The sequence below is a fragment of the Ischnura elegans genome, chromosome 4 (genome assembly GCF_921293095.1).
Source record: "Ischnura elegans chromosome 4, ioIscEleg1.1, whole genome shotgun sequence".
Taxonomy (NCBI): domain Eukaryota; kingdom Metazoa; phylum Arthropoda; class Insecta; order Odonata; family Coenagrionidae; genus Ischnura; species Ischnura elegans.
In genome coordinates this window covers 41,012,679-41,026,233 of record NC_060249.1, presented here as the reverse complement: position 1 = coordinate 41,026,233, position 13,555 = coordinate 41,012,679, and the positions used below count along the sequence as shown (strand labels likewise).

At 39.5% G+C, this 13,555-nt stretch overlaps 1 protein-coding gene across 1 annotated transcript in view; it reads left to right on the top strand.

Moving 5' to 3' along the window:
- The window catches only part of LOC124158122 (homeobox protein ARX-like), a 41,806-nt gene that overhangs the window by 22,811 nt on the left and 5,440 nt on the right, over nt 1-13,555 (top strand). Inside the window, exons 2-3 of the mRNA XM_046533305.1 lie at nt 4,307-4,908; nt 8,546-8,603. Coding sequence (XP_046389261.1) covers nt 4,307-4,908; nt 8,546-8,603 — 660 coding nt within the window. The remainder of the gene's footprint in view (nt 1-4,306; nt 4,909-8,545; nt 8,604-13,555) is intronic.

Genomic DNA, 13,555 nt, shown 5'->3' with positions numbered 1-13,555 from the left:
ATGGACCTTATATTTTGATCGTCTTACAATATCATATCTATACAATAAATGCTTCGACAACTGATACGATGTAATGCAGAGAGGCGAGAGACTTGGATTTTAACTTCCGGGTAACACATGTTACACAGGTTATCCCTGTGTTACCCGGATGTATGTGTTAAAGGTAAATACTTCCGTAAGCACATAAATGCTTTTTTATTTGATAAGCAAAACAGCATCGCGAGTAGCAATCGTCTTCGACGTTTACGTAATTGTGAAAAAATCCATAAATGGATAAAAAATCGATTAAGTCACGTACACTACATTAATACATGATTAATTCAACAATCGATCATTTACACTCGTTTCAAAGATGAAAGCGGAAATGAAATAGACAACCGTGGTAAGACAGGAAGTTGAAGGGTTTTGATGGAGTGAGGATGAAAGCCAAGGATGAAGGCATCGCATGAGGAGAGTTTTTACCAAACGGCTTGGGAACAATGGTGGCGCCTGTATTCAACAACGAAGCGGAGGAAAATTGAGATAAACTCCCACTTAGTGTTTATACACTTAGCCCCAATTTAAACGCCGAACACCCTCTCCAACCTCCAATCTAACTCTCTCGTAGCAAAATCGCCTTCCTCGCTGCACAAATTGGAGACGCTTTTAACCGGTCCCATTGGATTTAATAGGCCCGTTGATTGGTGGCGCTCCAGATTAACGATCCTGCCGCCGGTTAGAGCCGGGTCGAGGTGGATGAAGATGGAGCTAAATGAGGGAGGAATGCTATGAAAAAGTTCCCTTGCTGCACGGCACACCTGTTCTGCCGCTAAAGGTTACTAGGCGGAAAAAAACAAGAGGAACAATAGCAACGCATTTGAGTCCATGGGATGTTTATTTTTATTCTACAGGACTCAATCAGGTGAGTGGGATCAGTGATATTAAGCTGGACGAGGAGTAATTATTCTAGGTCAATCTTTTCCTACTGCAGTGTATCCAACTTCAGACAAATGCAATGTTCACCAAACCACACCTGTTCGTTTTTGGAGTATTCGAGTTTGCATTAAACAATTACTGAAGTTAACGTATTGAAATTTTCTCTGTCCCTTCATTAATTTCAAGCCTAGATTTTAGTTGTTCCTCTCACTAAAGCAGAACAATGCTAAAGATAAACTAAAAAAAACTGTAAAATCGATGCTACATTAAATTCCGTAATATTATGATTTTTTCTTAGCTCCAATAATTCAATTCCAATATAACTACAAAAATAGCATTAAGCCTTTGGCAATGCGATTGTTGTAAATAGTGATTCCTCGTAGCTATGGCTTCTTGGCTTTAGTGTCGCAGTAGATACAGAGCATCTGCGATTTCAAGTATCACACAACACAGTAGGTGAAAAATCACCGCAGGCGCAACATAAAAAATTCAAGGCGTTGGGCATGACAATTTAGCAAAAGATCACATGTCAGCTTCCGAAAACCAGAGACTTTTTCTACTCTGCTAGAATGAAAGAACTCATCTTCCGGGTTCTCCTTCTTTAATTTTTATCACAAAAAATACGCTGTCGTGTCCGGTTTTCACATTAAGGTGTACTTTGTCTCTCTTTCTAAACTTCATACGGAATATATGTCTCGAACGATTCGTTTAACAAGTCGCACTAGATCTCATGAAAAAGAGGTTTTTCCCTCTGACGCGCTCATAGGAACATAACTTCAAAAGCAGCCATCACCACCGACAGGATCACATAAGTTTTCATGGAAAAAATAGCATAAAACCAACAAAAACTGACATTCTCAATGTTTATGAAAGAAAGGTTTTAAGTAGCTATTAAATATTTTCTATAAATGAGAGATAAAAGCTGGAAGACCAATTTAAGGTTCATCAATAAAATTATCAATACTGCAATTTTGGCACAAAAAGAATAAAAATTCACTTGTCGAAACCGGCTTATAAATAAATTAAAATAAATTAAATTAAATAAATAAATAAAAATTTTGGCTAAACTAATTGACTGCAAACCAATTATAGAATTTTTAGACTGAAAAAGGTGTTTCATATTTCCGGTGGATGATAAATGGTCTGACTCTTACTAAGGGCAACATTTTATATTAAATCCAAAATTCAGTGGAAAATATGAATTTCATAAATACTTTAATACGCCAGTGGGCAGTGCACGCATAATTTTATAATTGACAGACATTTAAACGTGAGAGTGATTGTTAAATATATGTACATAATTGTCATGGATTTTCCCGTTCGACGGCTCGATTTGAAATAAAAACTGGAAAGTTACAGAAAAAACTCCAAACTTTCATTATAATATTCTTATGGGAGTAATTTTTTGAACATATAATACATAAAGGCCTATTTTTGCATTAAATTACCGCCAAATCTCTTTGAAGCGAGAAAAGAGAAATAACGCTCCGATTAGTGAACTCAGGAAATTGAAGTTGGGCAATCGTTAGCAGTTCCGCGAGTGAAAGGGTTGCCAGTTTGGGCATAATGGACTAACTACTAAAGTCTCGTTGTCCTCCTTTTCCTCCGTAACACCTTAATTTGAATTTGATGCCATTCCCACAAACGGGTCTCAGTTAAGTTCAAAGCTATTACCTCAAAATGGGATTCGTTCCAAGTTTTCCGTTTCCACCGGAAACTAATTGCGTTCTAATGCTTTCAACCACCTACCCCCATTGAAATAATTATCTGAACGTCTTTTATCTTGGAGTTTTTGCGGGGAAGGAAAAATATGTTTATGGCTATAAACAATAAATCGAGTGGATATTAAATCAAATAATGGTCAGTATCATGATAGGATAATTTCCTACGGCATTCATTCAAACATTTAAGACCAAATGCAATCAAACAAGAAGTAAAAGTTAGGGACAGTAAGAAAAAGCGAGTGGTTTGAGTGGGATATTTTCCTAGCGAAAGAAACTACAAAATAAATTTATTTCGAAAACCATAAGCAGTAGAAAGGAGGAATGTGAGAACTCTAAAACTGTAAAAACTTAATTCCATCATTTTACATAATTTTAGTTATTATGGCTATAAAAAGTTATAATGAAATGTAAATTGACTCCAAATTTTTCGCATTGGCTACAAAGTAACTTCAAACTGCATCCAACCAAATTACGGTCAAATATATGAACATTGTATCATCAAGAGGCCACATGTTCGTCTCAGGATGAATACGCAACCCAGTATAATAAATTCATTATCTACTGAGCGATACTAAACCATTTGAGTTCGACTTGAGACGTGGTAGGGCTGATTGTGAGTTCAATAAGTACGCTGGGATGAAATTTAGAAATACGTTCCATAAAGTGTACCTCAAACATTTTAAAATATGTAAGTCTGAACAAGAAAGTACGTACCTGCAGACACAGAAGGTGGTACCTATTTACAGCTAAAAGCAAATTGTTTACAAATTACTAATGCCATGCGGTAGATGAGTGAATTGAAAATGGATTATTTGGCCACTAAATGATATGTGAATAGCAAAAAGGCACGCGAAGCATCCTCTAGTCTAATACTGAATTCAAGACTATTTTTAAAATTTATTTATACCAATCGCCCCGAAAACAGCTCTTTTAAGGCCTTATTGAACAGTGGGGGGGGGAATATCATGAAACCACGCCTATTACACACATCCATTCCCAGGATAAGGGCAACCTAACCAGGCGTGACTCGAACCTGCGACGTTCGGTTTGGCAAGCGAGAACTTTACCCCGCCGCCACCAATTCAAGTAACTCAAGTAACGTGAAGACAAGTACTAAAGCCAATTTGCTCTACGTCTTAAATTAGATGTCAGAGCTTTCAGCCCTGAACCCCAACTTACTTGTCATAAAGCTACCGCCGAGATCGCCCGGATCACCTAGCTGGTTCACAGGAGTCACAAAGGAAATGAATATGGGGTGTAGGCTTAAGGTCCGGAATAATGAGTCTCTAAGCATGTAAGCTTCAAAGGACCACTCATACATCGTGTCTATGGCCAATCCAGGGATATAGGCCATTCATAAATAAAAAAGTGATAGAAATATACAAATTTCTATATGACCTCAAACACGTCCTTTATTAAATAATTATGACTCATATTCCGTCTAGGCTCCCATAAATTCCCCCTCTAAAATATGTTTCGCTAGATCCGTCTCTTCCCGGAGGACAAACAGAATGGTGTTCTGTTGTCTATTCTTTCCACAGCACATCCAAATTGATATTGTGACTACATTACAAAGCATCGCGCACTAAACTGGCCGCACATTGTCTCACCTAAGAACAAATATTAAGGCATAAAAACAATTAATTCCTTATTTCTGTTCCATAAAGCTACCGCCGTGATTGTCCGACCCAAGACCGAAGCCGCAGACACAAGGCGAGGGAGTCCAGGGTCGACCGACGACGGGGACGACGAACCTTCGGAGAGGCGCAAGAGAGCGCGTACCACGTCCCCGGGGACCGAGGAAGAGGACGAGACGGGCGAGGAGGGAAACCCAACGCCCTCAGACGAAGACGATGAGGACGGTGGTCGGGAGGGGACGGAGAGGGCGCTTCCGGCTCGGTCCGACAGCGCCCCGGGCCGGCAGCCGCAGACGAGGCCCTCCGACCTGACCAACGGGAGGGTGGCGACCCCCACGAGGCCACCGCACCAAACCTCCGTCCCCGCAGCTCCTTTCTCCTCCTCTTCCTCCTCGTCGTCTTCCTCCTCTTCGCCTCCGTCCACCGCAGTCGCCGGTTCGGCTCAGGCCGTGACCGGCGGGGGTGTCGCCGGTAGCGCCGGGTCCAAGAACAAGCAGCGGAGGAGCCGCACCAACTTCACCCTCGAGCAGCTCAACGAACTGGAGAGGCTGTTCGACGAGACCCACTACCCCGACGCGTTCATGAGGGAGGAGCTGAGTCAGCGGCTTGGGCTCAGCGAGGCGAGAGTTCAGGTGAGCTACATGGAGCAGTGGCGGATCCACGAGGGAGGAGAAATGAGAAATTCCCCACTTTTCAAGACAAAAAGTTTCAGCTGAGGCTAATAATATGTTATCTATAAACTGAATATATATGATATGTGACGAATTCACTCCCGGTAAGAGGCCCTTAATTGGAAAAGAAATACTAAATTATCATTTACTGGGGACAAAAACCCTTCCTTTTGCCTAATTATAAGTAAACTATGTAAACATACTACATTGCCTTTTCTCGCAGGTAGTTAGGCAGTAAAATTTACATAGGCATCAGGCTCTAGAATTGGCTGTCAACCAGCAATAAACTCAGAAAGGAATACATTTATCTTAGATAAGAGGTTTTACGTTTTTATTATTATCACACCTTAAAACGCAAATGTCACTGATACAAAATTAAAACAATTTTAAAAGCTTCCACAGCAAAACTCTCGGCAGCGAAGACACACTCGCACGCTCCAACTTTTAAAACCATACTCCCCTTCGCCGTCCATAACAATCCCCGTCATCCATCACTTGCCTCATTGTTCCTCTCCCACCAATTTTCACATCAACACTCCACTCCTATATAACTCAAAATTAATTGTAACAAGGTGATCACACTAGCTGCAACATTTTTTCCATTAAACTTCTATATCACTGAAAAATAAATGAGTAACCTCCCACACACGTAGCGCGAGATCTCCGTTTTGGGGGATACGGAAAATCACTCAGATCAACATTCATATTAGGGAGCTCGGAAGTATCAATAAAAATTATTAACATTAAGAAATTTAACCTTAATTATAAAAAGGGAATAAAGAACTTGTAAACTGTTTTTAATTCACTTTCAATACTCTCTTGTATCTTCTCAAGCCACAAGACATTTCAACAGAAAATTAAATCTCGTAACACTCGTTTTGCGATCGTTTCCCCCAAGAATCTGATAGATATTTCAATGTTCCAAATGCTCATTTAGTAAAAATCTCCCTGGCTACCACTTAATCCACTGGTCACCTTAATCATGGTCCAGCCATCGAACGCAATCGACAAGGCCCTCAATGGCGATGCTCTTCCCTCAAGCATTTCCCTCCCTCTTCACAACCACTTCCACATCTTCGGAATCGAACAGATCGGGAACCGGATCAATCACTTACACCCTCGATCGGTAATGAATGCCACTGCAAGGATGCTCTCGGGTCGAATAAGGGAGAGGGGAGAGTGGGAGGCTGGGGGACGGGAAGAGGCTCCATGAGAGAGGGGTGACGGACGTGTCCGGGAGTTGGGCGGGGAACGATCACTGAATGGGGATAGGGTCGGGAGGATTAACTTTTTCCAAGAGGGTGGAGTAGGAGCGAGGGCCCCTGAGAGTCCAAGCGTGAAGGTGCTCTTCCGAGGGTGCAAGGGTGTCGCCTTTGTCCGACTAGGCTCCGCAGAGGCGATGTTTCGGAGTAAGAAGGGTGAAGAGTCACCACTTGTTTAAAATGCCATAAAGTCTATAATTTCATTCATAATTATTATAATTTATAATAGAATTGTGATGTATATGAAATATTTAAAAAAAGTGTTAAAACGGGGTTGGAAGGATGAAATAATGCCTTATCCCTGTACATATTTGTAGCCCTATATAAATTTTTATTCAATACACAGACTTCCTAACCCCATTCATGCGTGAATAAAACGGAAATTTACCTGGAATAATTAGACACGTATCCTACGCTACTTTTTAGAACTCTTACCTCAGCAAATTAATTTAAAATGAGTTGATAATGAAAATAAACGTCATTGAAAGAAAGACTTTAACATTTCTGAAATTTGAAAACTATTAATTACTATTAGAAAGTAGGACTTCTTTCAGCTTTGCCGCTTTCAAGAGCTCTTCCTTTGAAATCGATATCAATGGCATTTAAAGTAAAAAAACGATTTTGGAAACTACGCCAGTTATACAAATACTGAGGTGAGTAATAGGAAATAATAATGGCTCAACAAAACTTCAGAAATTATGAGAGGTATAAAAATCAGTCGTAAAAGAAATAGGGAAGCCTGTGTGCCACTAAATTATCGAAACGAATTCCTTACGTTTTTTTGTTTTAATATTTTTCCAGATCATTGAACATAAATTTTCCCGAGTTAAAACTCAGCAATATGCATTGCTCTAAGAAACCCATTTCTCGAGTATTAACACTTTAATAAAGCGCGAGGTGAAATAATGTGAACCAGGCGTGTACGATTGTGAAAAAACACACTGCGTGGAGTATAACGCGGTTGGAAAGCCAAAACTTTGGATTCAATAAACTCAATTCATTGTCTAACTTGCTACAACTGGTTACGAGCCAGTACGTGTTAGTAATTCTCTAATAACCTTGGCATAATGTACTACTTTTGGCATTGAACTTTATTCAAGAATCAAATGACTCCATGGAGAGGGCATTCCAATTTTTTCAACACTAAGAAAAGTCACATTTGATTATTATTTCAGAAGAAACATAAAATGTTTTTGAAATGATAATGAGCTCATATTCCACAAGCTTCTCATTTCTGTAATGTTACAGGCGGCTACCACTTGAGCAATCCTCTGTTAGGTCAATCAAATAAATGTAGTCATATTCCCTACATGAGGAAATAAGTCGCTAATAATTGATTTTATGTACGCCATACCCTTCAGATTTAAAATCAAAACTACCCCATTAAATTGAAATTTCAAGAAATACTAAAAGCTGGCTGTATAAAGCTGAGAAGTTTTATTAAATATTCACAAGAAAGCTATTCACGAGTTTCATACATTAAGGTAACCACATTTATTTATTTTTAGTTCTCTGAATTTAATAAACATAATAAAACATCTCATGGAATAATTCATTAACTCTTTATCACCGATTAATATCGCTGATTATAAACATATAAACAGAATTAAATCACAAATCACATAATACACGACCGGTTTTCCGTAACTGAACCAAAATCTATAGGTGTAGTAATTTATCGATTAATCGTTTCTCTCGGGCTGATTCACATAAGAGATATCTCCCTAATACAAGTAAATTAACTATCAGTCCACTTAAAAGGTATTTACGAACTACCGTCTGGTCGTTCAAAGTGTGTGCTAGGAGGCTATTCAATATTAAAATCGGCTAATAGAGACAAGGGTGTAGTCAGGGAAATCTCACACGAAAGAAGAGAAAGAGATGGTTAGAATTTAAATGCATATCCGAGCGAAAAGTAACAGAAAAATTGACACACTATACCTTATGATGACGAAATCTATATAAAACCCAGTAATATTTGTAATCACACTTGATTAAATATTACACGTAAAGTAAAATAATGTTAACCTATTTTTAACAAAGCAGTTAAGTAGCTGCCGCTGTACTGAATTCGCCGATCACTCACTCAGTGTTTCAACCGGAAGATTAATCTGTTTGGGTGATGTTAGGGCTCACTATATAAAAAGCCATAGACTAGTGAAATTCGCACACTTTTCGCACGAGGGCAAGTTCCTTTCCCTGGTCTACCTCATATTTCAAGGATTTTTCATTGTTTCCTGGGACAATTAGGTCATAAATAGGCGTTCTATCCGCTCGGATACCATGCTCCACTATCTATTGTATTTTTATTATGCATATTTTCTACTTTTTCCCAGGTGTGGTTTCAAAATCGCAGGGCGAAGTGTCGTAAACATGAGAGCCAGATGCAAAAAGGTGAGTACCTAACTTACTTGCTACGATGTAATTTTATTGAACTAGTTCAGCTAGCATGAAAATTTTATTGCATTTGTGATTACAGTATAATTGTGTAAAATTTAAATTGATAAAGATAAAATCATTACAGCCATGCGTGATCGCATGATATCCCGGTAAAAGGTTCAGCATGTAATTCAATAATTGAATCACAATACTAATTATATTTCAATGTTAAATTCAATGTAAAAAATCAATTTCAACTGTCAGATATGCTCATAATCTAATTATGATCATTATAACATTATTTAAGTATGGTTTCACACACTCATTGAAATATCCTAGATACATACAAGCCACCGAAAACCCACCCAATATTTCGATTCGGACGTGAATTGTGGCTGCAACGCAGACCACTGCAAACAAAACATTTATAAGAATCGGAAATCAAACCATGATTCTTGTAAGAAAATAGGCATTCATTGGAATAGGACATAGCTATTTTTGACACGGTAGAAAGAAAAAATACTGCCGAAGAGAATTTTTTAAATTGCGGACTATTATTATCAGTTCATAATTATTAGAAATTTTTTTTTAAAGATACGCCCTTCGTGTGATTTACGGAAGCTTACATTCAGAATCAGAAGAAAAATATTAATATCTCCAAAAATACCTTCCAATTTGTCGCTGCGTTCCATTATCAGCAAAAAAGAAGTGAATCAAGATTCATCACTTATAAACTAACCTGGCTAAAGAGTTTTGAATTGACTCCCAAACAATTACACTTTCCATTAATCATGATTATGACGGCATTATAAAATCAAAAACAAATCGTACTACTACCTACAATCTTCAGCAAATTTCAAATCAATGTGGAGTCCAGGAAAGTGGAAAAAAACAATATAGTATATATGTATTTTAAGAATTACTCTTGCCACCTTCGAAGCTAAAGTTTGCTTCTTGAACACACAACAAAAGAGAAGGAAAGTAATTGGAGAAAGCTTTTCTAAAAGGCTTTTTCCTCTCACCTTAGTTATTAGATGAGCTATCTTAGTTTGCAAGGCAGAAATACAGGGAGAATGTAGAATAATTATCAAAAATCATACATTTTTAGGAGGAAAAGGAGGAGAAGAAGAGCTTAACCACGAAGGAGGGTGATTCATCACAAGTTTTCACTATTCAGCTCCAGGAATTATCTACCTTGACACTCAAGGAATGAAAGCCAACTTTTATAATCAACAACAAACCCCGAAGCACCGCGTGAACAAAACTTTTGTGGCCTCCAAATACAAGAAACAAAAGGGTATATCTCGGAGGCTAAGGAGCGCTCCTGTAGGCCCACCCCTTTTCAATGGAAACCAATTAATTTGAGAATTCCGCCTCAGAATGGTTACTGAGGAGCTAGGGATTCTTTATAGATGGTGGTCGGGATTTAAAAGAAAGTCGAACTCCAGGAGGTAGTGTAGAAGAAGGATGAATAGGGTGGTGAGCAAATGGAGAGGGGAACTTGAACTTCGTTCATGTCAACCTAACTTGGTGAACTTTGCTTATAATCACCGAGAACGAAATAAAATATTACAGACCACCCAATAATTATGATTTTTCCTGTCAAGGAATTTCGATGATTTGATAAGATTCTCAATAGATATATCTATCAGAGATATACTTCTTGATAACAGAAACTTGAACTTTTAAGTTACAGTTAACTATCATTGAATTTTTTTAAATTCTAAACTCCCATGTCACGCCAAGTTACATCGAGTTAAGTCTTTGTTAACAAGGCTTTAACGTTCAAATACCTTTTTGAGTTGAGTTGAGTACCTTTTTGGGCAGGATTTTTCAACGGGCGATATTGGCCAGTTATATCCTAAAAATAATACATGGGGTAGCACAGATGTAGATTTTGAGTATCGAACCAAAGGCGATTGACGATGACAGTCCACTTATATAGACGGTAGCCAAGAGCCGTAAACCGACAGCGAACTTTGAACGTTGTACTCTTTAGTTCGATAAAAATCAATGGAACACTGACTGCCAAATTACATTGATTACAGGACCGAATAAAAGGGGGGGCTCAAAGGGCCTGGGACCTCGGCCACCCACCAACCATGAGCCCTCCGACAATAAAGAGGTAAATCTCATAAAATCGGGGGAAAAAAAACAAAAAATATCATATATAAGGGGATTCGAAGTGAGTCTGGGTTGTTTTTCGGTTAACATGTAGTCTTTAACATTGACATTAATGAATTAAAATTATGTTTTTTGCATTTCCTGTTATTACGTTACAAAATTCAACACCTTGAAATAGTGCGCCTCCCACCAAAATACGCACCGGGCCACCCACATCCTAACTCCGGTCCTGATTGGTTATCGAAATGAAGTCCTAGAAGTCTTATAACCATATTAATGGTCATTGCATAAATTTAAGAAATTATCAAAATTGCGGACAACGGTGTTGTTACTCAATGATTAAAAAATACCGATCTACTCGTTTAGTGCACCTTTTTGGGGTTAAAAGGTTTCCGGCAACACCACGGAAGGAATTATTTATGTAGGAAACCCGCAGATCAAGAACATATTTGCCTCTACTTTGAAGTGTATGGTAATACCTTACTGCTGCTTTACATTAATCAAGGATAGGTGAGCCTCATAGAATGAGAGATAAGGGAAAGCGTTCGACCTGGCGGGGTTGAGAAACTGAGGCAGGAAGGGGTCGCGGTGAGATGGGAAGTAGAACGAGGAAAAGGGATAAAGTCGAGAAGAGAGAGGAGCAGTCCTGAAGATTTGCAAAAACTTCTTCGCCTTCTCACCAAAGATGCTCCTCCGATCCAGCCCACACCCCTTAGTTCACACATTAAGTTGTCTCATTAAACAAATTAATTAATTAAAGGTTTCGCATTTTCCCTCCTCTCAGGAGGCCCTAGCGTGGCAACGGAGGAGTTTCCTTCTTAATCCACGGAATTAAGGGGGCGTGTGGGGCGGGAATGAGAAAGAAGAAGAAACTTCGAACTCCAGCTCCCGACACCGCTCGACCCTCCTCAAGAACCCTACCCCATCCATCCCCTGAATCCTTCACCCCCGCCAGACCCTTGTATCGCCATGGGGCTTATCTCGAGAGGAAATAAAGGGCCGCGGGTGTGCTGCCACCACCGACGAAGCGGAGAAATAAACTTCCGCGCGGAAAGAGGGAGATAAAGGTGTTCAATTAGCAAATTGAACGCCGGGTAATCGTCTCTCCTCTCCTTCCGATCCTTCGTGCTCCTTCCTCGCCCCCCCAATATTCACCCCATCCTCTCATCCTCTTTAAACGAGATACGGAAGCGAAATAGGGTGTGGGGGTGGAGTCTGAGCCAGGGATATGTGGGCATCGGCTTCCACGGCCCAGACGGGTGGGCTGAAGAGAGGGCTCTTGACTGATAGTCGAGGCAAGAAGGAGGGGAGTGAATTGGAAATGCTGCTAATGTTCTCCAATCCTTGACGGCAATTTTCCTCCTCTTCTCCGGAAACGAGGATGTCATCATCTACTTCCAAACTCCTCCCAGTCCGCCGAAGACTTTTTCTCCTTTCGGGAACCCGTCTTCTGGAGTTCTCCCGGCGATGCGCTTGGGGCGTCCTTCGGGTTGAGTGAGCACCGTTTGATTACATAAACGCCCCACTTAGCACGGGTGAAGTGTCGGGCGTGGCATAAAATATGAGCCGATCGAGAAACAAATACGTGACAGCAAAAAGGATCACTCTCGATGAAACTCGAGGGTGCATCTTTCGCAAACACCATAATCCCGTCCATTATTTTTCGCGCTGCCGCCACTTTACATTTCCCTTTCGCAAAAGTGAGACTTTGTGAAATGAAAACTTTAAAAAAACAATAAAAAAGGACAAAAAATAGGTTCTAACGATATTACAACTCGGTGATGGTGGGCAGATTGTGAGCCCTAAAATGTCTCATACTTATAGAAATGGATATGCAATCGGAAATACTTAGGATTTAGAGTTGTAGCCGTAGCAATTACCCAGAGCCCAAAATGCTAGGAGTGAGATCAGAGAGATAAAACAGAAAAAAAAATTGAGAAAATAACAATTTCCCATTTGAGGGATAAAAAGGGTATTCAATTGAAAAGGTCTCAGAGCGAGCAGGGATATGACCACGGGAGTCTTCTGGGGCGGATCCAGGATTTCTTTCTGGGGGGGCACAAGCAAGGCCGTATCCAGGATTTTGTTCTGGGGGGGGCACAAGGATACCTCGCAATACAAAACGAACGCAATGATAATGGGACCGTATTAAAATCTTGCATATTTTTCAAGGGTCTGGGGGGGCACGTGCCCCCGTGCTCTCCCCCCCCTCTCTAGATCCGCCTATGGGAGTCTTAATACATTCATTTTCCCAAAGGCTAAAGAGAGCATAGTTACATAATTGTTTTCATGTTGGAGTACTTCAGGTAGAATGGCATATCAAAAATCATTATGCATAAGAGGTGGAACATTCCTGTCACACCAGATACTTTAATAACTTTAACATGAAAAAATGATTCCAGGCATTTAAAGGCACAACTTTCGATCACCATTAACGACTAAAACGAAGGACTGTTGTAAAATTATTACAGCCACAACTCATTATACAACCCTGTTTTGCTAAATTTCTCCATGATAAGCGTAAGAAATAATATCGATAGCTTACATATTCATAATTATAAACATTCATTTTAAATGAAGGAAATAATCGTTTGAATTGTTTAAATTCTACGAATAATAACCTGTAACAAGGTTAAAATTCTGGTACTATGTAAATTACACTCAATGTTATGAGTCGACCATCGTAAGATGGATTTGACACATTTCTCCACTCCGCTCTCCTATCTGCCAGCCTTTTCATATATTAAGTACGTAAAAAGTTAACCATGAGTAAGGGAGTAAGTTCCTTTCTATGAGACAAAAGCAGTTTCATCATGACTTTATTTCATTTCGAATTTCAACGC